The following is a 23,319-nucleotide window of genomic DNA, read 5'->3' on the forward strand; positions in this document are numbered from 1 at the left end:
TGTTTTTTGAGGAATCACCCCACATCATATGGCAGATGGTAGCGCGGCGAGCGCGGGGAGTGAAAACTGAAAATAGATAACCAAACCAACATCTGCAGTATCGCATCACCAGTTTTGCGGTTTACCTGTGTCGGTAACACGAGTCCTTGGGCCCATGTGATTGATGTTGGCTTTGATGTCAGCATTCTTGCTCCTGGCTGGGGGAGGGGAGGAGGGGATCCTTGGGGAAAGGGTCAGGACATCATATGCAGTTGTAAACTTCACAAGATCGTATTGGTAACGTAAAGGGAGTGTGCATGCACCGGCTTCCCACAACATCGAATTGAGAAGGGTGGATTCGAGTTTTGTGATTCCATGGATTGGATTTGACCATGGGCCAGCGCCGACCGGGACATGTCTGGCAAGTTTGGCTGGGCTTTGTGGAGCGGATGGGAGGCAATGGCGGGTCAATGTTTTGATGGCCTGTGCGCGGCAGGGCCGTTGCAGTGCCCGCTTTCCCTAATGAGGTTAGTAAGTGGCCTGGCGCGACTGGCTGCCGCGACTCCGTCAGTCCGTCAGTGAGTGGGAGAGTGGGCAGGGCGTGGGCAGCCGACGCTCACTCAATCAACGCCTGCTCCCACCCACCCGTCCACCTGCCGTCCCACCCCTGGGGCCTACCTTTTCCAGAGATTACCTCGACTTTACAACCACCACCAGAAGACACCAGGTTCCAACATCCAACCTTTGATCCCGATACCTTGCCTCTGGTCCATCGCCCGCCGAGTCCGCTCACGACTTTTCAATGCTGTCGCCGTCTCAACGTTGATAACCCGGTCCGACGCGCAACCTTGCCGCACCCACCTATGATCGCCGAAATTAATACTAGGGACGAAAGAAAGCCACCCCCGGAATTACCACTCATTGACGTGCACCCGTATTGAAACCAAGCATCGATAGCTTCTTGCGCCGCGCATGTGGGAATAGTCACACACTCTCTCTTCACGACGACAACACTCGGGACCACGGCGAATAACTATTTAATCTTGCGACAACCGCCGCCGCTGCCTCCCCCAAGCAATAGTGGTGCCCCGCCAGTGTACAGGCAGTCTCGTCGCAGCGCATTGTTCGATCCGTTCTCACCACCGCCGCTTGCCATACCTGTTTGCCTTCCCACCGGCTTCTCACCACATCAGACTTGGGACGACATTAACAAGTGCGCCAAAGACAAAGGATCAGATACAACTGGCACGTGTTGCATCAACTTTATTACGACCTCGTCGTCGCCCCCGCCGACTCGGGCATTCCTCTCTTTTTAAAGCAAACGAAGCCAACCCGAGTCTGCCGTCGCAAGATATCAAGAGTCGACCCGCCACCCGGTCTTCTACTCACCCACTCCTCAACGTCGCATCAGCATCACAAGTTCCAACTAGGTTTACCATAGTATTGAAATTCGAAGTCAAACATGGTGACCACCGGCGACGTCTCCGGGCGCGCCGCACACTCGGCCGGCACAAAAAGGTCCTCTCATGAAACTCGCAGCCAGGCAGTCCACGCATCAACAACTAGAGTAACCAGGTCGACGAGATTGCAAACCCCTCCTCCACCATCGTCAGGCAACTCACGCGAGGAACCACCGACGGAGATTGCCAGAAACCCACGGCGGGCGCCAACCACAGCTGAGAACCATGTGAACAACTTGGACGTGGAAGCAGTCGATAGCGCTTTGCGCCGGGAAATTCAGCAACGCCAAAATTCACCAGGGCCAACTTCGCATAGGAAGCGACAGCGCATCAACGGTGATAGGTATGTCTTGCTAAGGGTGGGGTTTTCATCCGCATTCAGGAGTCTCTGACATCTAGCCAGGTTTATTCCCACCCGGTCTGGACAAGACTTGCAAGCCAGCTTTAGTCTTTTGCATGAAGAGGGCTCTCCCGCGACGCCCAGACAGAAAAGGCGCACACCGCAAGGGGAGCTTCATTTTCAGAAAAGTAAGTCATGATCCGGTCTTATCCTAGAGTGCCTTGCTGACAATTTCGCAGCTGAGGAAGCAAATCGTACGTTCTCAACTGTGCTACGACAAGAAGTTTTTGAGGATACTGTGCCACAGATTGCCCCGGAGTCTCTATCACCAGACCATAGGAGAGCATCGCGGGGTTATCTACATGAGGGTACAAGGTCTCAGACGCCTCCTCGGAATGGACTTCCGGCCGCGGCAGCACCAACAACCCTTACCCCCTCTACACCTCACAAGAACCTGTTCTCGTATCTATCACCACGACATGCTAGCCTTGGCGGCCATCCAACTCCATCCAGGACGCCACAAAGTCGGCACGGCATTAACCTGGACACCCGGGCCGAAATCTACAGTCTCTCACCCATAAAACATAAGAGCCAACAACTGTTACTGAGCCCACGGAAGCAGCCACGCGCGATCAGCAAGGTTCCCTATAAGGTGTTGGACGCTCCTGAGTTGCTGGACGACTACTACTTGAATCTAGTCGACTGGGGGAGCGCCAATGTCCTGGGTGTTGGCTTGGGATCCAGCGTCTACATGTGGAATGCACAAACAAGCAGGGTCAACAAGCTATGTACGCTGGAAGACGACACCGTGGCAAGCGTTTCATGGATACAAAAGGGTACCCATCTCGCTATCGGTACTCACAAAGGACTGGTACAAATCTGGGATGCCGAGAAAGCACGAAGGCTGAGGACGATGACGGGCCATACTGGCAGGGTGGGAGCGTTGGCATGGAACACCCACATCCTGACATCAGGGTCCCGGGATCGTCTAATATACCACCGCGACGTTCGAGCCCCGGATCAGTGGCTGAAGAAATTGGTTGGCCACAAGCAAGAAGTTTGTGGTCTAAAATGGAATTGCGACGATGGCCAACTTGCCAGTGGAGGAAACGACAACAAATTGATGGTGTGGGATAAGCTTTCAGATACGCCGCTATGGAAGTATTCTGGCCATACAGCAGCCGTCAAGGCGATAGCCTGGTCACCACATCAACGCGGCCTCCTGGCTTCCGGTGGCGGAACTGCTGATAGACGCATCATCTTTCACGACACCGTTCGCGGCACGGTACTTAACGAGGTGGACACGGGTAGCCAGGTCTGCAATATTGCCTGGTCCAAGAACTCCAACGAAATCGTTTCCACGCACGGTTACAGCCAAAACCAAATAGTAGTCTGGAAGTACCCCTCCATGACGCAAGTCGCCAGCCTAACAGGTCACACTTATCGGGTGTTGTACCTGGCCATGAGCCCGGATGGCAAGACCGTTGTAACCGGTGCCGGAGACGAGACCTTGCGGTTCTGGAACCTTTTCGGCAAGAGCACGAAGAAAAATATCCACGACTTGGACGGAGGCGGCAGCGGACGCTCAGGTGACTGGGGAGTTATTCGATGATGACGGGAAGGGACAAGGAACCCGCAACCAGTGGAAGGATCTCAGCTATGATGGCGTCGATTTTCCCAAGAGTGCGCGAGCAGGTATCAGCCCTTCACTCGTCCTGGCTACGGCGTGCTCGGCGATCTACACAACGCGCCACTTCTTCACATTGCTCTCATTATCTGGAGCTTGACATACACTTCATTTTAATCTTATGTTGCTCTCTTAAGATAGAGGAGCCCAACCATCAGCGACTCTTCTTACGTGTTTTCTTTTTCTTTTCTTTTCTTTTTTTCTCATCTTGTGATAAGGTGTGTGGTATCGGAGGTTTCAGCGAGTCGATTTGCTTCTCGGACCAGACAGGCGTTTTTGGTAAGGAAAGAATGGACAAGGCGGGATGTTTTGAATTCGCTAGCATGCATTGGCACGGCATGGCATGGATGGACGGGATTCGAATTCTGCTCTTTATTTTTGCGCATTGCACCAATTTGCCTTGGTTTATTTCATTCTTTTTGCTTTATTTTTGCTTGGTCACACTTTCACAAGGTCACAGCGAGGAGTAGACGGGTAACGGGATTTGGCGGGCATGCTGGACGGTCAGACAGACAGGCAGACAGACGGATGATGCTACAAGTAAAGTGGAAGAAAAGGAGGTTCCGAGATGGACTAACTAACTAGACTTCTTCAAGTCGGGATGAAATGAGAGAAGAGAGAGAGAGAGAGAGAGAGAGAGAGAGAGATGGAGAGGTTTACATTGCATTTCGTACATAGCGAATACCACCATTGCACCACTTTTTGAGTCGGTCACAAGTTGATCATCCATGTTCATCGTTCACAATTCCGTTCCAACATTGACTCTTCTCTCGACTTGTACATAACACATGGACGGGTGTTTCATGACGTTAAATAATACAGAACGTAAGACACCAAAGTCATTCACATCTGACCAGTTGACTAGGTAGATAGAGTCCAAATATATCATATCCCTCTCTTCTCAGGCTCTCATCACTCAGTTCCTCTAACGTTGCTCAACCATTGATTGACAATGGCCATCTCCATCCAGGGTGCGACTTCCAGGAGTTTGAAGTGAATGAGTGTCTCCACCCTCATTGTACTCATTCACTCCCCGCCTTCGCCAGTTGTGTTAAGCTCCGGCCACTCGACAGCTCCATTCTCTCTAGGCGCAATGCTCCTTCTTCCCGATCGCTTTTTACTTTGCCATGAAAGTTGTAGGTATGAGACAACACCATGACCAACTTAATGAACCTCAACACCCGAGAATACCTATGATGGGTCTGCGAAGGCTTTCTCGACATGCCGTTCTTCAATACTTCCAGGCAAACAACCACACTATCAAGGTCACGATTTCTTTTTCTTTATAGATGTTTCAAAGACAGTTGTTAAGTTATCTAACAAGTAAGCGACGAAAAGTTGAGCAAGCTGAGCAAGCCTGGCGCACGAGAGAGAGAGCAGTGTATCTCATCTGTACGACTAGACTACTTCTAGACAACGATATAACCTCGAATACGTCCACCTCCAGCCATACATACGACAGCAAAAGATTGGGCTGGAGGATACAAAGGAGTGAAAGATTTTGCAAAGAATGAATGGAAAAGGAAGAAGAAGCATTGATATGAGAAAGAAAAAATAATGTAGCGAAGAAAGGGGAAAGAAAAGTAACAACCGAGAATAAAAAAACATACAACACCAGGGATTCGCTGGTCGTCACCGACCCAACTACTAGTCTGGCCCTCACTGGCTTATCTATGGGAGAGCGGACGGGATCCCGAGTTTTCCAGTGGGTATGGTCGTATGTGCTAGGGTATTGGAAAAATAGCGCTTAAATGCTTCGTCTTGTGATTGTGCTTCCATTTGTGATCTGCGTTGTTAGAATACATACCTAGCAATGGTTGCACTGAAGATGATCGTACTATCTCTCTGTTATAGATGTAGGTGTGTGTGTGACACCATCCATTTCCATGACTGCTGACAAACTGAATACCTAATATATCCGCAAAAAAACATCGTTGTCCTCGTTGTAATGCCAAAATCCATAATGTATCCGTCTTCCGTATATAAAAAAAAACGTGGGGTATTCCAACAAACCCACGTGCCGCTATGAGAAAGTTCAATCTCCCGGTAGGGGAAAGTGTCCCTTCCAAATCCCTTGATATCCCTTGTGACCCCCCCAAAAACGCCGGAATCTCAAATGTGTAACCTTCAAAAGAAAGGGATGAATCGGAGTAGCGATACAGGTCGATGACAGCGTACTAATCCGAGAACCATGGCACCTATGCCAGGAAGACTTTGAGGATCATGGCAGCGAGGGCGATGGATAGAACCACAATCAGTCGGTCGATCCAGAACGTCACCTCGTCGTTACTAACCCTGACCTGCGGTGGTTGACGGTGCTGCATCATAAGCTGAGGGCGAGGATTGAACTGTGCGGGCAGAGGGATCGTCCTCGTCGGCTGTGGCACACCCTGCCCGGGTTGCGCTGGGATCGAGGAAGAAGATGAAGTCATTGCCGTCTCGGGCTGAGGCGCCGGCGGCAAAGGCACCGTCTGTACAAATCCCCCGGCCAGCTCTGCACTTTCAGCATCCTCCTCATCTTGTTGCGCCCTAGACCCTGATGCCGCCGCATTGCTGCTGTTCTTGTCCATCTCGTCCCGCCAACCCATCTTCAGATCACTCGGCACCTCCACCTCGGTCTGCCCTTCCCCTTCATGTTCCTTGGCCGCTTCTTCGCACTCCCGAATGATCTCCTCGTTCGTCTTTCCGCAGGCCTGACATTTCCACGCCCTCGACTCAGTCGCCATGCGCCTGCGGACATCGTCGGTCGCGTCCAGACCGCCCAGCTGTCCCTTGGGGTCTGTCTCCATGAAGGAACGTAATGCGACCAGCGCAGTGCGTACTCCCCAGGCGGGCTGCCATGTCTCTTCGTGGTGGCCACTGATGGAAAGACAAATCTCGCGGTTGGCTTCGAAACGCCCGGAAGGTGTGACGAAGCGGAAGGATGGAGGTCGTAGCGGGTAGGCTTGTGGGAGAACGATGCGGCCGTGGTAGATGCCGTCGGCGTAGACCGAATTAGGGGGCCCGCGAAGGGTAAAGTGCCACTCGAACAGGTCGGATTCGAGCGGGGTGGCTGTGTAATCGGATGAGGGCGAAGCGGATATTTCTTGGGCTTCGCGGACTGTGATGGGTCAAGCGAATGTTAGTCCTGTAGTCTGGCAGCAAAACAGGGACTTGATGATGGAGAAACTTACGGATACGACGGATGGTGGGCGATTTGGAGTTGAACTTCGGAGTTGACATTTTGCTGGTGCTTCCGCTCTTCCTTTGATGCTAAACGATGTTTTTAAATCCTGAGATGGTCGAGTATTGGGTCCTCCGGAACTCGTGCAACTGCCTACAGCAGCGGGCAGTTCTTGGTGGTAGAGCTATCGTGCAAGGCCTCAATGGGTTGTGGCTGTGGATGGAAATCAGGACTGCTTTCTTGTATATAGATCTAACGATTATGGTGCTCTTCGAGACCGAGGGTATTTTGAAATAATGTCACATAAAATGCGCAAGATCCAGGTGTATTCAAGGTATATGTGATGGAGGTTATCTGGATGCAGATGTTAAAGAGTGGTGTTGATGGCGAAGGAAACCTGAAGATGACCGGTTGCGGTTGCGGTTTGCAACTGCGGTCACTGTAGCAAGTGGTGAGGAGCGCTGTGCATGGCTGGGCGGCACAGCTGACTGGACACCTTGCAATTACGTAGCAGCAGCTGTCATGTCAACTCAGCTCCAAGCTCCCCCGCATTCAGGGGCCGCGTTCCATGCCCTGATGGCGACCAGGCCAGCTTCCTCAGGCTCAGATCCAGGCATTGATGTCCCCATCTTGTCGTGCCATTCCAAAGTATTTTGGGTAGGAAAACAGCAGGCCTGACCGTGCAGAAGAGACTCTCAAACTGGAGAGAAGAAGTTCAGGAACCCGAGACGGACCTGGGACTGAACTGCACCGGGCCGTTGCCGGGACCGCTAGCCCGACCGCCTAGCGAGCTCCCGGGCGGGGTTTCAGTGGAGCGCCGTTGGCGGAGTAAGGTACCGTAGAATTCCGCGAAATGTATTTTGAGGGTTGTGACAAAGCAAGCAGAAAACGCAAGCATACTGCTCGAATATGTGCTTTTTTTGCCCGCAGAAAAGAGTGGGGGATACAGCCAGAGAGCCCGGAGCAGTGTAAACTCGATTCTTCTAATACCATGCCTTTTTCAACCATCAAGGGCAGAGAGCTGGAGGGTGGGGACATTCAGAATCACCGTCGTACATAGAAAATCTGGTGGGCATGAATGTTGCAGTATGCTTGTGCATTATAGCTGCTTGTGAGGGTTATCTTAGAAGGCCCCAAAATACGTTTCGCGGAATTATACGGTACCGGACGACATCATCAGCGGTGCGCTGCGGGCTGTCTGCAGGCAGGAACGGTACTTATGCAGAGCGTTCTGCCACGAATACTTCATTATTACAAAACACTTCCGTTTTTAGTGTAGGTGCTACGGCATCGTCCAACAGCGGGCTTAACGAACGGCACTTTAAGCTTCAAATAGAGGGACACTGGATCACAATGATCGTGATGCTTTACACATCCGCCCACAAGGCCAAAAATAAAGGAAATTCGACGCCTGTCGCTTTGATGGGACACCCCACCGTTTAATTTACAGTGGATCGCTGCAACTGCCAACTTACCCCTGACAAGCCGGTCATCCAAAGCTTCCATGTGAACTCGGGCACGTTAGTAATCAAGAAATGTTGGTCCTGTAACTCATTTCATCCGTTCGCATGATTGGCCTAGGATTAAATGGAAGAAATGAGCAGCTGGGACATGAAGCTCCCGAAAGCTGATTCTTTGTACGTAGTATAGTAATTGGTGACCCGGAGGCCGGTCCTACCTACGACATGGCACACCAACGTCGTTGTCTTCATTCCTTGTTGAAACGTGATGATAGCCGCAGTTCGCCAACGTTCGGGACATCGACATCAGAATGCAACAGCATCCCATTTCCAACACCAACGAGCATGGATGTCACAAGGGTTCTTTTGCTTCGACTTCGAGAACCAACAGCAGCGCTTATCCTGATTGGTTGTGAGGGCCCCTGTTGAGGCTGATTGCGGATGGAGGCGCCCCCCTGCATGGCTGTTTGCCATTCCGGGAGTCCCTGGGCCACCGATGTTTCGACTTTCGACAACATCCACCCACCTCCGCCAACTTCACTTTCTTCAATCTTTTTCCGAGGCAGCCTCTTGCGCTCCCCCATTTCCCACGTTTTCCCCGTCCATCCTGTCCGCGCCACCAGAGCCTGGACACTGCAGATTCGCATCTTGATATCCCCTGACGATGGACCGGCGATAGCCTCGATTCGCGACCACGGCCTCCATACCCCCGAGCCTCGAAGCGAGCTTACTTTAACGAACGACCCGACCACGGTTCATCCGGCAATCATTCTATCCAATAGCCCAAACTTTCGGGCCCCTCATTTATTGTACAACCCAAAAGATCGCGACTGTGTCTCACAGAGACATGATCCTTGATGGACGCGACGCCATACAGAACGTCTTCCACCTCGACCGCCCTCGATCCCCCTTCTTCCTTGCCACCCAACATGGCGCGCCGCTGGGCCAGGAAACTCGAGCGCTACTGCTGCACATGCGTCACCTACTTTCCCCTCGCCTTCGTTTACAGTATAACAAGTTGGGCCGTTTATGTGGATGTCTCGCTTAGTACGACCCCATCTGGCGTTACTTGGCTAGGTAGGTCGACCCCCCTCCTCCCGTCTCAACATCGCTGGTGCGTCATGCTGACCATATTGTTTTCTTCCGCGCAGGCAAGTCCTATGGCTTCGTCGCCGTCATTCTATACCTCTTGGCCAACTGGTGCTATACATATGCCGTCTTCACTTCGCCAGGGAGCACTACCAATGACCATGGCTACAGCACCCTCCCTACACAGGCACCCCCTACTGCCACCTCATTTACCGTCAAGTCCAATGGCGAATTCCGATTTTGCAAGAAGTGCCAGGCACGAAAGCCTGACCGCGCTCATCACTGCTCGACATGCCGCCGCTGCGTCCTGAAAATGGACCACCACTGCCCATGGCTTGCAACCTGCGTTGGCCTGCGCAACCACAAGGCCTTTTTGCTGTTTCTCTCCTATACTTCGATCTTCTGCTGGGTCAGCTTTGCCGGATCGGGGGCGTGGGTATGGGAGGAGATTATGAGCAATACGACCTACGTCGAAACCCTCATGCCCGTCAACTATATCATGCTTTCCGTCATATCCGGGATCATCGGTATCGTCCTTACCGCTTTCTGCGGGTGGCATATTTACCTTGCCTCCCGCGGACAGACCACCATCGAATGCTTGGAGAAGACACGATATCTCTCTCCGCTGCGCGAATCAATGCAAAGGACCTATGTCAACCAGCATACGCCCGGCCAAGGTGTTGCGCTTCCCAAGTATGGACAGCAACTATTGGATATCCACCAAAACGCCATCCCAGGGGTCACAAGGCCAGAGGAAGGTGAAGAGCTGCGACGCATCACGACTCCTTCGGGCTCATCACTACAAAACGATACGACCGCCCAGCACAACCCCGAACTCCAGGCCGGCTCCCGCCGCTTCACCTATGACGAGATGGAGCGCATCCGCGCGCGCAAACGTTACGAAGAATACTTGGACGAGCAGGACTCGACCAAGCTGCCGCATGCTTTTGATCTCGGGTGGCGGCGCAACCTGCTCCATCTCTTTGGAACTAGCGCCTGGCTATGGCCCTTCCCCGTATGCACCACTCTCGGCGACGGATGGAGCTGGGAGCCGAACCCGAAATGGCTCGAGGCCCGCGATCGCATCGCTCGGGAGCGCGAAGAGCAACGGCAGCGGGAGCGACAAGCCGGATGGGGCCCGGCAGACAACAACGATATCACGCCCGTATATACGCCCACATACCAACAGCAACAACAACAACAACAACAACTTCAAGGGGGTGCAAGCCGTCACTACTTGTCGCCCTCCCAGCAACAGCCACAGACACAACGCAGCAATGCCTGTTCCACCAGCCCATCATTCACCCCTTCGCGACGAGCACCGAGCAAAGCCGATCGAATCCTAGGCCGCGACCCGAACATGTACGTCGACGATGAACCAGTAATATACGGCAAACACGACGTCGCTATGAGCAGACTCAGTCCAGCAGGCCGTACTCTGTTAGTAGAAGACGAAGTCGACCTCGACGATGATGACGACGATGACTACTTCCAAGATGCTGGCCGAAAGCAGGAAGAAGCGGAGCAAAACGCCCTGAACGTGGTGACGAATGGGAGATGGGGTCGCTCCGCCGGTGCCAGCGCCAGCGGCGTAGGATTGCTTGCGCATGGACGTCCCGGGGGTTCCAGGAGTCCTATTAGTCCTATTAGTCCTCAAGGGGGCTTTGGCGGTGGTGGTCACGCTGGGGAGGCGAGGAATGGGAATGGGGAGAGGAGGTCGAATGATGATGGTGTGGATTGATTTTAATTTCTGGTTCTTTCTCTTCTGACTTACTTTCCTTACCTGCTTGCCCTACCTTGGCTGGTGGGATAGGGCGGGTTGAGTTTTTTTCCTTTGATTAATTGGGCGAGCAAGGCGTTTGTTTCGGCCTACTAGTACCGGTTGGCATAGTCTGTTTTATATCCAATCTATAGCTTACTTTTTCTCCCATTTGGCGGCCTTGAGCGAAACATACCATATCATATTTCTTGGTTCCCTACCTACACCAAACAAACAAGTGCTTGAACTGTCAAAAAAAAAAGCTTAATATCAAGTCGTAGGTGAATGAGGCAGGTTTTATCTTGTATTGAGCAAGCAAAATATATGCATGGGCATGGCGTTTTAATACTGTAGCCGTTATTACTCGCTACTATCATTGCATCATCTTTGCTTTTCCTTCTCGGTTCACGCCACCCATCCCACCTACTTTGACTTGTCCATTTGTTTACATTCCCCTGACCAACGGGATCTTGGCGGCTGTCGGAGGAACGAACGTAACCAATTTTTGTAGGTGTCTGTCGACATGACACTGTCAATGACCGTCAACGATCTGGCTGCATCTTTGCTTTCCGCTCATGTCACTTTTAATTCGGAACGAGTCCAAGAAGAAGCAGGATTACACAAATTGGTAGGTAGTAAGTAGTACGCTTGGATTGATACCCAGAAGTAACCAAGAAACTCGGAGCCCGAAGAGTCCCTCCCAACCTGTAGCCAAAACAGGCTTGATTAAAAATAATGACATGAAGAGAAGAAAGGAATATTGACATCAAGACCAAACGAACCGAAGTTATGGTCACCGCCGCCGCCGCTGCCGTCGTTGCAAAACAATTTGAAGAACTCCCAGTATGCTTGCATGTCTTACAGGTAGTAGTAGTTGTCTTCCGAGATGATGTGATGCCCCAATGCAAAAAAACAAAAAAGGAGTAGAACCCGCCCGCCTGTTGTGCCTCGCAAAAGTTAACTCGGATCTTTCCGGTTCCCTGCTTTGTGTCTGTAATAAACCCCTTATAGCCATCCTTTCCGTTGCCCCTTTTCTTCGCTCTCATTTCATCTCTTTTTTTTCTTCGCTCATGGCAAAGTTGATGCACCCTTGATATGCCGCCCTAAAAACATGAGTTCCTCCCATCTTAGATGCATGCCTGTCCCCTGGACTTCCCCCGCTTCCCCGCCGCCGCTGGCTGGACAAGGAAGCTTCACGCAAATGCGCAAGGGGAGAGTAGAAGGAGAACAGTTAAGAAAGAAAGAAAATGATATTACTTTTCTCTTTCCCTGCTTTCCCAATGCCAGCCCAGCCTTTCCGACCCTTCTCTCTAAAGTTTGCCTCGTGCCATTCCCAGTTTGCACACAAATATCTCAAAGCAGCCCTCCCGATGTTGACGATGCATAATCAGAACAGAAGCCCGCTGCCAAACAAGAGTTAACGCATTGTGATGAAAGAAAAGCGATGGGACTTGATACACCAAATGATCCAGTCTCAGATGCAACCCTGGTAATCGAACAGACTCTGTCCATCTGAAGGACAAGGGAGAAATGACACAGAATCCTCACAAGAGAATCGAAACGAAAACGCTCGGCGCCGGATATGTGATGTTTGGAAATTGCGGGTATGGGTGGGTATATGTGTTAATCACAAACAGTGAAACAGTTGAAAAATGAATCATGAACATGCGGCCTCCCACACGAGATAAAACAGATCGTGAAGTGTTCCGAGATAGTGATGATACATGGTCGCTCGAGATGATGGAATATCCCCGTAACAGACAATAAAAGAAATGGTGATAATGATACAGTACCGGAGTGAACCGTACGAAACGGCTCAGGTCCGGCCGCTATCCATGCTGGATTTGGGGCTGATGCCGGACTGGTTGAAGATGTTCTTGATTCTGCTAACACTGTTTCTCGGAACTTCGCTGGAATAGGCAACCATGATATCGGTAGGTTGGCTCTTGGTGATTTTGCAGAAGAGGGTCGAGAACAGGTAATTGTACCCATTGTGATCAAGCAGCGGTATCGTGCGGTAACCTTGCTTGAGGCCGCCAAGTTTGGCTGTGAAAGTCGCCAGAGGAGGGCTGCGGTCGTTGTATCCTTTGTGGTCGCCAAGCTTCACGCTCCAGCGCACAAATATGAGATCAGGGTACTTGGTGGTAACAGTAAACTCATAAGAGTTATTGCCTTTGAAAACGGGGTTGAAGCCATTATCTTTGACGATGTCGGTGCGATATTTCAGCAGAGTTTCCTGAGCTGGCGCATTTGTGGCACCATCTTGCTTATTTCTCTTGTCATCGGCCAGGAAGATCTCGACTTCGACATACGGATCGAGTGTTCGCCCCTTGGGATGATTCAGTGGCCTCATCAACTGTTGCGCAGAGATGACCTCAATCTTGAACGAGATCTTTTTGCGCGGTCTCTTACCCAACAGCTGCCCGGCAGCATCCGTTGGGACGACCTGGATCTGACGTCCTTCAAGGGGCTTGAGAACGTAGCCGGACAAGTCGGTGCCACTATCGAACATGGCCTGATTCAGCTGCATTCCCAGGTCGAAGGTCTGCCAGTTAAGTGCCGCCATTTGAACCCCGCGCTTCCAATAGAGGAGTGGGTCAAAGTTGCTAGAAGATATACGACCTCCGTTCGGATACACCCGCATGAGATAGCGCATGTTATGACGGTACAAAGCACGCTTTGCTTCGCCCGGTTGGCTTCTCTCAGCAAAGGTCTTTTCTTTGAAGGAGAAGATGTGGTTGAACCTTTTGGCGTCAGGGCTGTCGAACCCATCAAAGTGAACACCCATGCAATATACGCCCAGTTCGCCAAGGACAGGGTTGATCTTGCTCACCACCTTCTTCCCCGACTCCTTCTCAGCATCACTCTCGTATTCGCTAGGGCTGCTACTAGGCCCCCCGTGAGAATGAACCTCGCCCTCAGTGATGGTGTTGATCTGCCGTGTCGAGCGGGACAATGGACTTGGACTCAACGAAGGGCTTCCAGGGACGGCGATGGGTGTGTTATCCATAGGCGATGACAAAGGTGATGACCTCTGATAAGGTGAGGGCAGGCTGTTGCCGCGCCTCCGACCAGGTCGCTCAGTCTTCAGCGACTCCTCAGATGGTGCGCTGGGTACTGGTTGGGACTTCTTGACCTTGATAAGTATGCGCTCGATTAACTCGGACGGTGAAGGGAGTCGATCAGAGGACGGATCGAGGGGCGCCCGGACAAGCTTGTCGCCAAAAATGTCAATCATGATCTTTGCCATATTGGCCTGAGTAGCAGTGCTGCAGCGGACCTCCAGCGATATCCAGAGAGGGAAGCGAGACTTGACAAAGGCATACTTGTTGATGGTCTTGATCACCTCCTCAAATTTGATGCGTGTTGTCCAAGTATGACCGTGTGACACATACGGCTCGTCATTTGGGCCGTCCCAGCAGTCAACTTCAACGCACCTGCAACCACGCTCAAGGGCCGAAATATAGCCTTCGACGCTAGAGATTCCACGGACTTGGCGACCAAGGAGATATGTGTTGTGTGAGCTTGAGATATAATACTCATTCATAGGTCGGTCGAGTACATATTCAGATGGCTCTTGAACGAGCAAGTTGTTGAACCGCGAAGTCAGAAATCCAGTGAAGCCAGCCTCAGAGATGACCAGTGACTCGTCCTCGCTGGTGGTCTGCTCAGCATCCTTGGACCTGCGCTTACGCGCGAACTGAGAGAAGATATCGTTCCAATGCGTAAGATCTTCCTCCACGTTTTCGCATTGAGTTTCTTTCAAGAAATGCATGAACTCTTGCCTCGTCATCCCTGCTTTAGGGTTGGCCGTATGGGTTTCGAAGACAACGGTTATCTCTGTCCTTGCCTTCAGTAGCCGCACAAACTCCTTGAACTCATTGAAGTTCAGATTGGAAGGAGAGGTTGGATCACAGGGGCCATTGGACGCAGCCTTGGCAGCTTTAGCCGCGTTGAAGTTGTCGCGGATCTCTGTTGGCGAGAGGTGCATGTGGAGAGAGCGACAGATTCGCTCAATGTCGGGAAGTTCAATGGTTTCGCCTTCGGCCGGAGTGTTCCTGTCTGCGTACTTCTTTCTCATTTGTCGCTGCCAGAACTCGTGGACAGCCTTTTCGTTGGAGGCCATCAGGTTCGTCGTGAAGTCTTGGCGATACTGAAGTATGGCGTTGAGTGTCGTGACCCAGTTCCGGAAGTCGGTGGAATTCAGGGCAATGAGATGCAATACCTTGGTCCCCGACTTTTCTGGGACTGTATACAGGATTGAGAAAAACCGGGGCTCTTCGGACTCATCAACCCCGGCGTCAAGGCGGTACTGTCGAATGTCCTCTGCCGTCCTTACTTCCTTGATGTCATCGATAAAAACGGACTTTCTCCCTGATCGACTCTTGTCCCACCATATCTTGGAAGTGTCTGGATCAATGGTGAGGGTGATTCTCTTTTCCTTTTTCTTCTTGCTGATTTTCTTCAATATGACACCTTGGCGTAAAGCGACCGGAATCTCAGGCCCAATGCTCAGGGGAATTTGGGCGTCTCGCAACCCATCAAACGGACTCGCATCATCTATAGCACACTCGTCATCTGATTCCAGCAAGTAACCTCTGTAGTTCGGTTCCCCGAGTGGGAAGGTGTTACTCCCACGGCGGAAAGACGCCACCATAGGGTCAGCATCCCGATTGATGGTATTCATCGACGCTCTTCGTGTAAGTATGTCGCGCGCTTTGTTCACAGTATTTGAAGCACGACGGACCAGACTGCCCGCAAAGCTGCTTTTGGCCAGAGCCTCGCCCATAGCATTCTGTTGTCGTGGGATCTTCTCTCCGACTTTCTCTCCATTCTTTTTTAGCGAGGTGCTGCTTGTCTTTGATGACAAAGGAGCCGGGGCAAGTGGCTCGGGGAGGTTGAGAGGTGTAACTGGGTCCTCCATTCCCTTGGTCGTAGAAGCGTAAGAGTCCGTTTCCTTTTGCGTAGATGAGGCGAAGGTTGCGGGTGAATCCTGCAGGGAGCTGCTTTCTGTGAAGATGGCGACGGCTGTGTCCGGTGTCAAGGCCGGAGAGGGTTGTTGTGAAGTAGGGGAGGCAGATGACGTGCTCGTGGCGGACAACGGAGGAATGCTGGTGGGAACATGGGGCTGTAGCGTGAGAGTTGTGTGAACCTGGGCAGGACGTGCCCGCCGTGGTGGTGAGGTATTTGAAGCCATGGCTTGGGATATGGCCTGGGGCAAAGTCGAGGGGGAGTTGTGAGAGACTAAGAGAGCCTCTGTGGCTGAAAACATGATGTTGGGTAAAAGGGAGAGATCCCCTAGGGGCAAAGCCGGTGCAGAAAAGCTTGGGCGAACAAAGTGATAGACCAAGTCTTTTCCGGGTGGGTTGTGCCACGAACGAGGAGGAAGAAAACTGAGATTATAGGCGATGAGAAGTCTTTCGTCGCATCTTCTAGGAGTTGTCCGACTAGTCTGGGTCCCCTATGGTTGTAAAGGAAGAGTGCGGGGAAAGATATATAAATGTCGAAGGGTCTGGCAAGGCGTGGATTGCAGGAGGGGACGTCCTGTAGCAGGTATAGCGAATGGTTGTGGACAATGATCGAGTCCCACTCTGGCGTTTTCTCTCTTGCTCTCACGCACAAGTCAGCAAGTGACAAAGCAGAAGTAGTGAGGCGTACGGGGGTGAGCAACAGGTCGAGCTAGGTAGCCTGTAAGGCAGGTAAGTAGGTACCAGGCAGGTTGCAAGTATCGCAGTCGTACTGGTACGGGGTTGGACCCAGGTATTGTACACAGGACACCTCGAAGCATGCAGTTGCACGTGTAGGATTTTGCGAGGAAGGGGCGGGTAAGGTATGGGCCGCCGGCGCCGTTTTGTGACGGTCTGTGAACCCACGGCAGAATGATGAGGTGGCAGCCGTATGCAAGCTGCTCCTATTTGGGAACCGTCCAGGATTGGAGAGTTGGGGGACAGCTCGGTGATCCACCAGACGGCCAAGAGACGTTGGATACGTTGGGTGGAAGCTGTTCGGTCCAGTGAGTACGGGTACCAGGACTGCTGGGTTCGAATTGGTCCGTCGGGTGCTGTAGCTAACGGTGTTGTGTGGTATGAAGTCCTGCAGTGCGATCCCTTCGTTTCCTGTTGAGGCGAGCTCCCGTTTTGCTACCTCCGACCTCCGACCTTCCTTGCTTGTTGGCTCGCCCAGGGCCTAATTTACGCGAACCGGCGTCTGCGTTCCTGGGTATGTAGCCTCGGTAGCGTAACAGGTATCCGCGCTGCGCTTGGTGGTTGAGCCGCCCGCACCCTGATGTCGTCTTCCCTCTTTGGATGTGGTTGTGAGCTTGGAGCTGGGCAAGCAGCTTGTAGGGCCAGGATGTGCCCAGAAAGATAGCAGCGGTATATACTATGTAGTATAGCAACAGGAGGAAGAGGCAGAAATCAAGCTGGCAAATCGGTGAGAGCCTCGGGGAAGACGGTGGGAGATAGTAGAACGACAGGTCGGCGGTGACGGGACCGGTGACGGGATCGTTGACGGCGGCAATGGTTGTGGTAACCAAGTGATGGTGGAGCAGCGTCGAGTTTCTCCTTCTGAGAGCGAGAAACAGAAAGTGGATGAATCCAATGATGACTGACGACTGATGAGCCGGGTTCCGTTGCTGTGGATCTTGAGATGACTGAGCTGGATGCCGGACGAAAAGTTGGAGCTGGGAGAGGTGTCGACAGCCGCGCAAGAGTCAGCTAGGATACGGTGTGTGGCCGCCGGTACAAGCGTTCAGTTTGAGAGACGTGGATGTGTGTCGTAAAGTAGCGTATGGATAGGTAGTTATGTGGATGTGAACGTATTGTGTATCGTTCGGAATAACAAGCGTATCTTAGAGTGTATGTATTGCTCGGTCGTACAAATGTAGCGCGTCGAGGTAGTATTGCAAGTCGGTAGTGGTGTAGCTGCCCTTGGCCTCCCCGCCGGGCCCCTGGGGTTTTGGTCTGTAATGGAAGAGATCAAAGTGGAAAACCCGATGGAAGCAAAATTTCAATTTGGGGTCGCGGTGGGTTCAGTGTCGGTGCTTGTAATCGCATTGAGCAGCTGAAATTTTTGCGTACTGTGCAGCAGTAACGGAGGTACGTATCGAACTCGGAATCTAAACTTTTGATTCGGTGGCCCGAGTTGAGGTGATGTCGCAAAAAGTGAGGTTTCGTCGAGCAAACCTTAATTGGCGTGGTGGTGGTTGTGGTGCGGGCGGGAGCGAGGGTGGCCGAAGTACCGTTGGCTGCAACGATCGGTGCTTCTTCTTTTGCTCAGAAATGCCTGCTCTGTGCTGCTTCTGTCTGCCGCAGTGGTCGTTGATCCTGGGGAGCTTTTTGGGACAGAGGGGGCCGCCTCCACTATCCCACATCCACATCAATGGGGACTCGGAACTATTGAGGGTGGGTACATACCAAGAAGGTGCGCCCCAGATTCAAGTGTCAGACTGCACAGTGCAGGAGCCACCGAGCTCGGGTGAGCAGTGAGTAGTGACTGGATTTAAAATTACTGAACCGTAAGACCGTAGCACTGATGTAAGGTAACGAAGCGTCGTACACTACAGCAATCATACGGACAAATTTGCGCTCTGTATTAGCGTAAGCCGTAAAATACACATCAACTTACCTGCAGTGGTGCGTACCAGTCCAGTGGTTGCATGTCAAAGCGTCGAGGTTCCGCGGAACTTGGCAGAGGAGGCAAATGAGCAAGGGATTTCCATGAGCCTATTGCACGCGAGCGCGCACGAGTTGGACGGAATACGGCAGTTGTGGGCAGCAATCTTTGTAGCAAAGAAAATTCTGAAAGCACGCCCAGGAATCACTCTTCCAATTGCGACGAGTGCCCAGGCGTGGCAGGCTCATTGCGCCTGCCTAGCGCATCCGTATATCCGAAATAGTGTAGCGTCGAGCTTCAACTTCCTTCTCCTTTCCATCCTTCCCCTTTCTGACCTATGTCCACTATCTGGCCCCTCCGCATTTTCCTTCTGACGTTCGAGTCTGACTGGATGGATGTCCACGTCGCGTGGGCGAGGGTTGGGCAGGGAGATATCTCACATCTGAGCGTATGGGTGTGAATTGGGCTACAACAGTAGCCTCCCAACCTTCCATGGCACACCCTCGATGGACGGCAGGGTCGTCTCGGATGATCTACATTGGCTTAGGTTCATCAGAGACTCGTGGGGAAGACTAGCAAGACCACACTAGCATCTCTCCAAATGCATCGGAACATTTCACAATCGGGGCCGATCAGATGAGCTGTTCCGGGTTGTCCAAGTCTTTCTCTGGTCCCTATCGCCAGGCTACCGCAAATTTGGATGAACGCTGATAGGCGACCTGTGAACGGGGTCGCTGGGGTACGTACCGCTGCATTTTCGGCCTGCTCGCTTCAGCGCAGTGAGGTCAGACATGCGCCGTCAGGACTGCTTGCTTGGTACAGATCATCCAGGAGCCCCCTTTTCCTTTTGGCACTTTTCAATGGACAGCAATTGGGATGAGAGAATAACCCCAAAATCGTCTCGACCAACGAATCACCCCATTTGGCGATCTCTTTCACTTCGGTTTGACGCCCTGACCACAAACTGATTGTCGAGGGCTGACCACGGGTCCGGGCTACTCAGCTACTATTGTAGTCTTTCGAGATACAGTATGTAGACTGCACTACACATAGTAAAGGGTAGCGTAGATGGCTTTCAAGTTGGCAAAGGTACGTGCTGAGGCCCCAGGACCTTGGATCCGAATGAGGTGCAGGTATGGCTGTGATTGATGATAGGCTGGTTGGTGGGTGCAGTCGAGAAGGCCGCCGCGACCAATCAGAAATGGGAGTGAGGACAAAGACGGTAACCTAGAGTCCTGGTCCGTATAATAAACCTTGCCGCGGGACTGGTGCCGGCCATGCGGTCCCGGGCCGGGTTCGACGACTGTCATCACCCGGCACCTTGTTCAGCTCGAGCCTGATGGGGGTTCGCAGAGTACACAGACTGGGTAGGAGAACAGCCGAGGCGGCTTCGCAAGATGGGATGGGAATCTCTTGATTGATTGTTCCCAGTCCCGTGCTGGAGCCGTGTCACTGACCATGAATCAGGGCATCCAATGAGGAAGTGGTTCGAACGGACGGTCTCTTTGTTCTCCGTCCTTACTCCGTACTGACGGCCCCGGTACGTACTTTCGTTCTTGGCCAAGCCTGATATGTAAGAAAAGTAATCTGTTCGAGTCTGGTGACAAGGGATACGGTATGTCCAACGATCCCCCCTTCCTTATTCATTTTTCGACTCTCAACTTCACACGAAATGCCTTCAAGTTCCTCTTCCCATGCAGATCGCTACTGCCGTTTATGGACATAAGAGAGGGGTCAAGGCTCCAAGTTCAACCTGCTGTTTGCCTACCCCAAATGACCAAAGTCTACCAAGGTCAAGTAAGGCAAGAATCAGCAATCCTGAAACACAAGTCTCTTGGCAGGCGGAAAATCACCATTGAAACGGCTTTGTTGGAAAGAGGCAGCGTGTGTAATCGGCTCATTGTCGCTAACCATGGGCAGTCGCAGCCAACCGGGCCTTCAAGTTTTCCTCCCTCCCGTCCACACTTCCCTTGTAACCAGGATTTCGGCTAGTGATCATCAAGATCTCTCAAGCACCTCAGCACTGCACCTTCATGTCGTCAAAACATCACTTCGCGTCGCAAACAGATCAATCACCAGGCGTCGAGGGAGTTGCCTTGCGGGACCTGTGTACCTTTCATTGCCTACATTACCTTCGGTTACCCACCACGAATCCTGCCGTTCATCCCATGAAGCCGAGTCGAGCTGACCTCCTTTTTAGCATTAGCATTTCCCAGCCGTGTGGAATTACATGCGGCGCGGATGGGGGCTTATCTTGTCTCTGCCTCGTGACAGAAAAGAATTTCTTAACGCTCTTCCGTTACCCACATGGAAGCCCAAGCAGATGGGTTTCCGAGGAGCTACAGTCCCCTGTTGACCGTTGTACCATTGAACAAACCCGGCAAGCCACTCACTGATGAGCCGCCGCCGCCGCAGTCATGGAAGAAATTGAAGCGAGAGAAAGCTCCTTGGGCCATCGCGCGTTTCGAGTGGAGGTAGTATGGTACCCCCGGGATGTGATGCATCAGGGTCTTCAACAGCACGTTTCATGGGTGAGGACCAATCATTTGGAGCTCGCCCATGTGGTTGTAGGCGCGGCATTCTTGCGAGTCGACAAACATGGAGCTGCGGCGCCATCTACCTCCCACTCTCTGATTCCGGGCACCCGGTCCCGAGTCTCTTGAAGCCCGCCCGTAACATGTCAATGACATGCGGCTGAGCTAGAGCAGAACAACCCCAAGGGTCTTCACGCCAATGGGGGTTTTGACGCCTGAGATCAGGTGTACCACTGCAAGGTATGTAGAGATGCGGTAAATTTTGGCCGAGTAGACGAAACGGAGAACGGATAATGCCGCCTCCAACTCAACTCGCTTCTCGCCGAGTCTTGGTTTTGGTGATTTTACATCCGTCAAATGCTTTCATCCGCTGTCTCAGATGGAATGACGGGGGCCAAACACTCTCCTACCGGGCCGAATCCTCATCAGCAAACAGCCGTTCTTAGCAGCGCTCAGCTTCCTTCGGATACGACCAGCTTTGGCAGCACTCATGGGGGTCATGAGAGGAGTTGCACACCAATAGCACGTCGAATCGAATATGCTGCTTTCTAACATAGAAGTCAAGGCGACTGCTGCTTGCTTCCTGTGGTGACTCCCAATCTTCAGACGAATGGGTTGAAAGTCGGGTACATACATACACGATACGATACAAGGGTTGAGGGTGGTTCATCCGTACCTTACCCGATACTTTTACACATATTGGACAGTTCCGACTCACCGACATTTTGTCACGGCAGCCTCTGGCTTTGTGTTTAGCGCCAGGATGTTGGCCCATGAGGCCATCATTGAACGCAAGATTAGGTGAGCACCACAACGTCAGTTCCTTACTACGCAGTAGTAAATGACAGTGCTAAAACACAGCATCTATGTAGCTGTTATGGGGGCGTGCCATGGGTGCTAACCATTCCATAGTTCCATTACTTACCCAGATGCCAAGACATATGCTGCGATTCTCTTGCACCTGACGCCCAATACGATGAGCATGCCAGGGGAATTTGATGCCTTCAGGCCATATTTAAGTGATAGCTGCGTACGATCAGTGGTACCGACTATCGGACATCCTGTAATATTCAGTAGCCACTGTTTTATGCCAGCTCAGAGACGTCAAGCACGGCGCTCAACAAATAAGCAGACCCCGGCCGGCCGGCCGGCCGGCATGTCGACACCTTATGCTATCGGACCACGATCCGTGGCGCCGCACTCACATCGCTCGTCTGCCGTTGTCCGCGATGAGACCGACTCGGATACAGACACCGTACATCGACTGATAATCCCGCTCTTTTCCCTACTAGCAAGTAAATGTCTGCACATTTCGCCGGTCACTGTGCGTCACGCACTTTCGGTTGCGCTTCCGCTCGCTGGAGGGTTGGATCCCTTGGAATCTCACCAAGACCGTTTGATTGATCACCATGAGGATCAGCCATTGCTGGACGACCACGCGCGTTTCAAGTTGGACGATCTGCTGTCAAAACCCTCTTCACAGGAGAAGTAAAACAAGGCGTAGACCATAGACCGGGATATCCGCTATTTCTCTGCCATCTAAAAAACGGTCTTGCTGGTTAGATGGATTCGGCGTCTGTATGGCTAGAGATGGGAACGTTTCTCCTGTCTCTCGCCTTTGGCACTTCACAGGCTTGTTAGGTTACCGCAGCTGTCAGGTATGTGTCACGAGGCCATAAAACCCCAACGTCTCGTTACACTCCAGGGCGCTAGGAGCAAGAGCCACACGGGTTGGATTTTGTGTATCAGTCTTACCGAGTCCAATAACATCAGGGCTAATACCAGTCAATATCGGTCAATGGTACCTTCAAAGCCAGGTCGGAGGCACCGTTTCAAGCAAGCCGGACCCCTCCTCTCCCCAAGCTAATGGCGCTTGAGATGCGCAGGTTGTATCAAACACTATAGACATAAGAGCGGGCAAGGCCAGGCTGGTGAAGTGCATCTACCCGTCGCTGAGCCGGGCAGAGTGATATTCTACCTTCGTGTCTTCATCACACCGCTTCATCGTCAGGCGTGATAAAGTTTAGCGCCGTGGCATACCGAGTTGACGTTGAGTTGCTGGCTGCGTACACCTTTGGCAATGGATTTGGTGCTATGACTACTGATGTTACACAGTACGCCGAATCCATCCCTTGTTCACAAGGCTCAAGGTCAGGATCGTTCGAGAGACGCTGCCTCCTGCCAACGGGACGGCTCGAGAGAACCGTCGCATGATTAGATATACACAGTATAGT

General features: G+C 52.2%; 5 protein-coding genes across 5 annotated transcripts; 3 read left to right on the plus strand and 2 right to left on the minus strand.

Annotated features, from left to right (window-relative positions):
* The first annotated feature begins 43 nt into the window (after nt 1-43).
* On the plus strand, nt 44-4,166 carry SMAC4_03965 (uncharacterized protein). The gene is made up of 3 exons (XM_024655599.2): nt 44-1,782; nt 1,843-1,967; nt 2,019-4,166. Exons 1-3 carry the CDS (start codon nt 1,442-1,444, stop codon nt 3,389-3,391), a joined length of 1,839 nt encoding a protein of 612 aa, XP_024511474.1. The 5' UTR covers nt 44-1,441; the 3' UTR covers nt 3,392-4,166.
* A 1,000-nt stretch (nt 4,167-5,166) lies between these two features.
* SMAC4_03964 (uncharacterized protein) lies at nt 5,167-7,037 on the minus strand. The gene is made up of 2 exons (XM_003348070.2): nt 6,640-7,037; nt 5,167-6,566 (listed from the first exon to the last, which is right to left on the minus strand). The coding sequence occupies exons 1-2, from the start codon at nt 6,686-6,688 to the stop codon at nt 5,665-5,667; spliced, it is 951 nt and encodes a 316-aa protein (XP_003348118.1). The 5' UTR covers nt 6,689-7,037; the 3' UTR covers nt 5,167-5,664.
* Nucleotides 7,038-8,429: 1,392 nt separating this feature from the next.
* On the plus strand, nt 8,430-11,182 carry SMAC4_03963 (uncharacterized protein). The gene is made up of 2 exons (XM_066090028.1): nt 8,430-9,166; nt 9,241-11,182. The coding sequence occupies exons 1-2, from the start codon at nt 8,947-8,949 to the stop codon at nt 10,917-10,919; spliced, it is 1,899 nt and encodes a 632-aa protein (XP_065946113.1). The 5' UTR covers nt 8,430-8,946; the 3' UTR covers nt 10,920-11,182.
* Nucleotides 11,183-11,508: 326 nt separating this feature from the next.
* Nucleotides 11,509-19,840, minus strand: SMAC4_03962 (uncharacterized protein). The gene has a single exon (XM_003348068.2). It carries the CDS (start codon nt 16,207-16,209, stop codon nt 12,754-12,756), a length of 3,456 nt encoding a protein of 1,151 aa, XP_003348116.1. The 5' UTR covers nt 16,210-19,840; the 3' UTR covers nt 11,509-12,753.
* Nucleotides 19,841-21,212: 1,372 nt separating this feature from the next.
* Nucleotides 21,213-22,577, plus strand: SMAC4_03961 (uncharacterized protein; the record flags this gene model as incomplete). The annotated part of the gene is made up of 2 exons (XM_003348067.2): nt 21,213-21,886; nt 21,998-22,577. Exons 1-2 carry the CDS (start codon nt 21,849-21,851, stop codon nt 22,575-22,577), a joined length of 618 nt encoding a protein of 205 aa, XP_003348115.1. The 5' UTR covers nt 21,213-21,848.
* Nucleotides 22,578-23,319: the final 742 nt, after the last annotated feature.

This window comes from Sordaria macrospora, chromosome 2, assembly GCF_033870435.1.
Source record: "Sordaria macrospora chromosome 2, complete sequence".
Classification (NCBI taxonomy): Eukaryota; Fungi; Ascomycota; class Sordariomycetes; order Sordariales; family Sordariaceae; genus Sordaria; species Sordaria macrospora.

What these genes read in the sequence shown, in the direction of transcription:
- SMAC4_03963 (XM_066090028.1), top strand. Translation starts at nt 8,947, where the DNA reads ATGGACGCGACGCCATACAGAACGTCTTCCACCTCGACCGCCCTCGAT. An exon ending in ATCTGGCGTTACTTGGCTAG is followed by an intron (nt 9,167 to 9,240) that starts GTAGGTCGACCC and finishes TCTTCCGCGCAG; the next exon opens with GCAAGTCCTATGGCTTCGTC.
- SMAC4_03962 (XM_003348068.2), bottom strand. Translation starts at nt 16,209, where the DNA reads ATGTTTTCAGCCACAGAGGCTCTCTTAGTCTCTCACAACTCCCCCTCG.
- SMAC4_03964 (XM_003348070.2), bottom strand. Translation starts at nt 6,688, where the DNA reads ATGTCAACTCCGAAGTTCAACTCCAAATCGCCCACCATCCGTCGTATC. An exon ending in GCCCACCATCCGTCGTATCC is followed by an intron (nt 6,567 to 6,639) that starts GTAAGTTTCTCC and finishes GACCCATCACAG; the next exon opens with TCCGCGAAGCCCAAGAAATA.
- SMAC4_03965 (XM_024655599.2), top strand. Translation starts at nt 1,442, where the DNA reads ATGGTGACCACCGGCGACGTCTCCGGGCGCGCCGCACACTCGGCCGGC. An exon ending in CAGCGCATCAACGGTGATAG is followed by an intron (nt 1,783 to 1,842) that starts GTATGTCTTGCT and finishes ACATCTAGCCAG; the next exon opens with GTTTATTCCCACCCGGTCTG. An exon ending in GGAGCTTCATTTTCAGAAAA is followed by an intron (nt 1,968 to 2,018) that starts GTAAGTCATGAT and finishes ACAATTTCGCAG; the next exon opens with CTGAGGAAGCAAATCGTACG.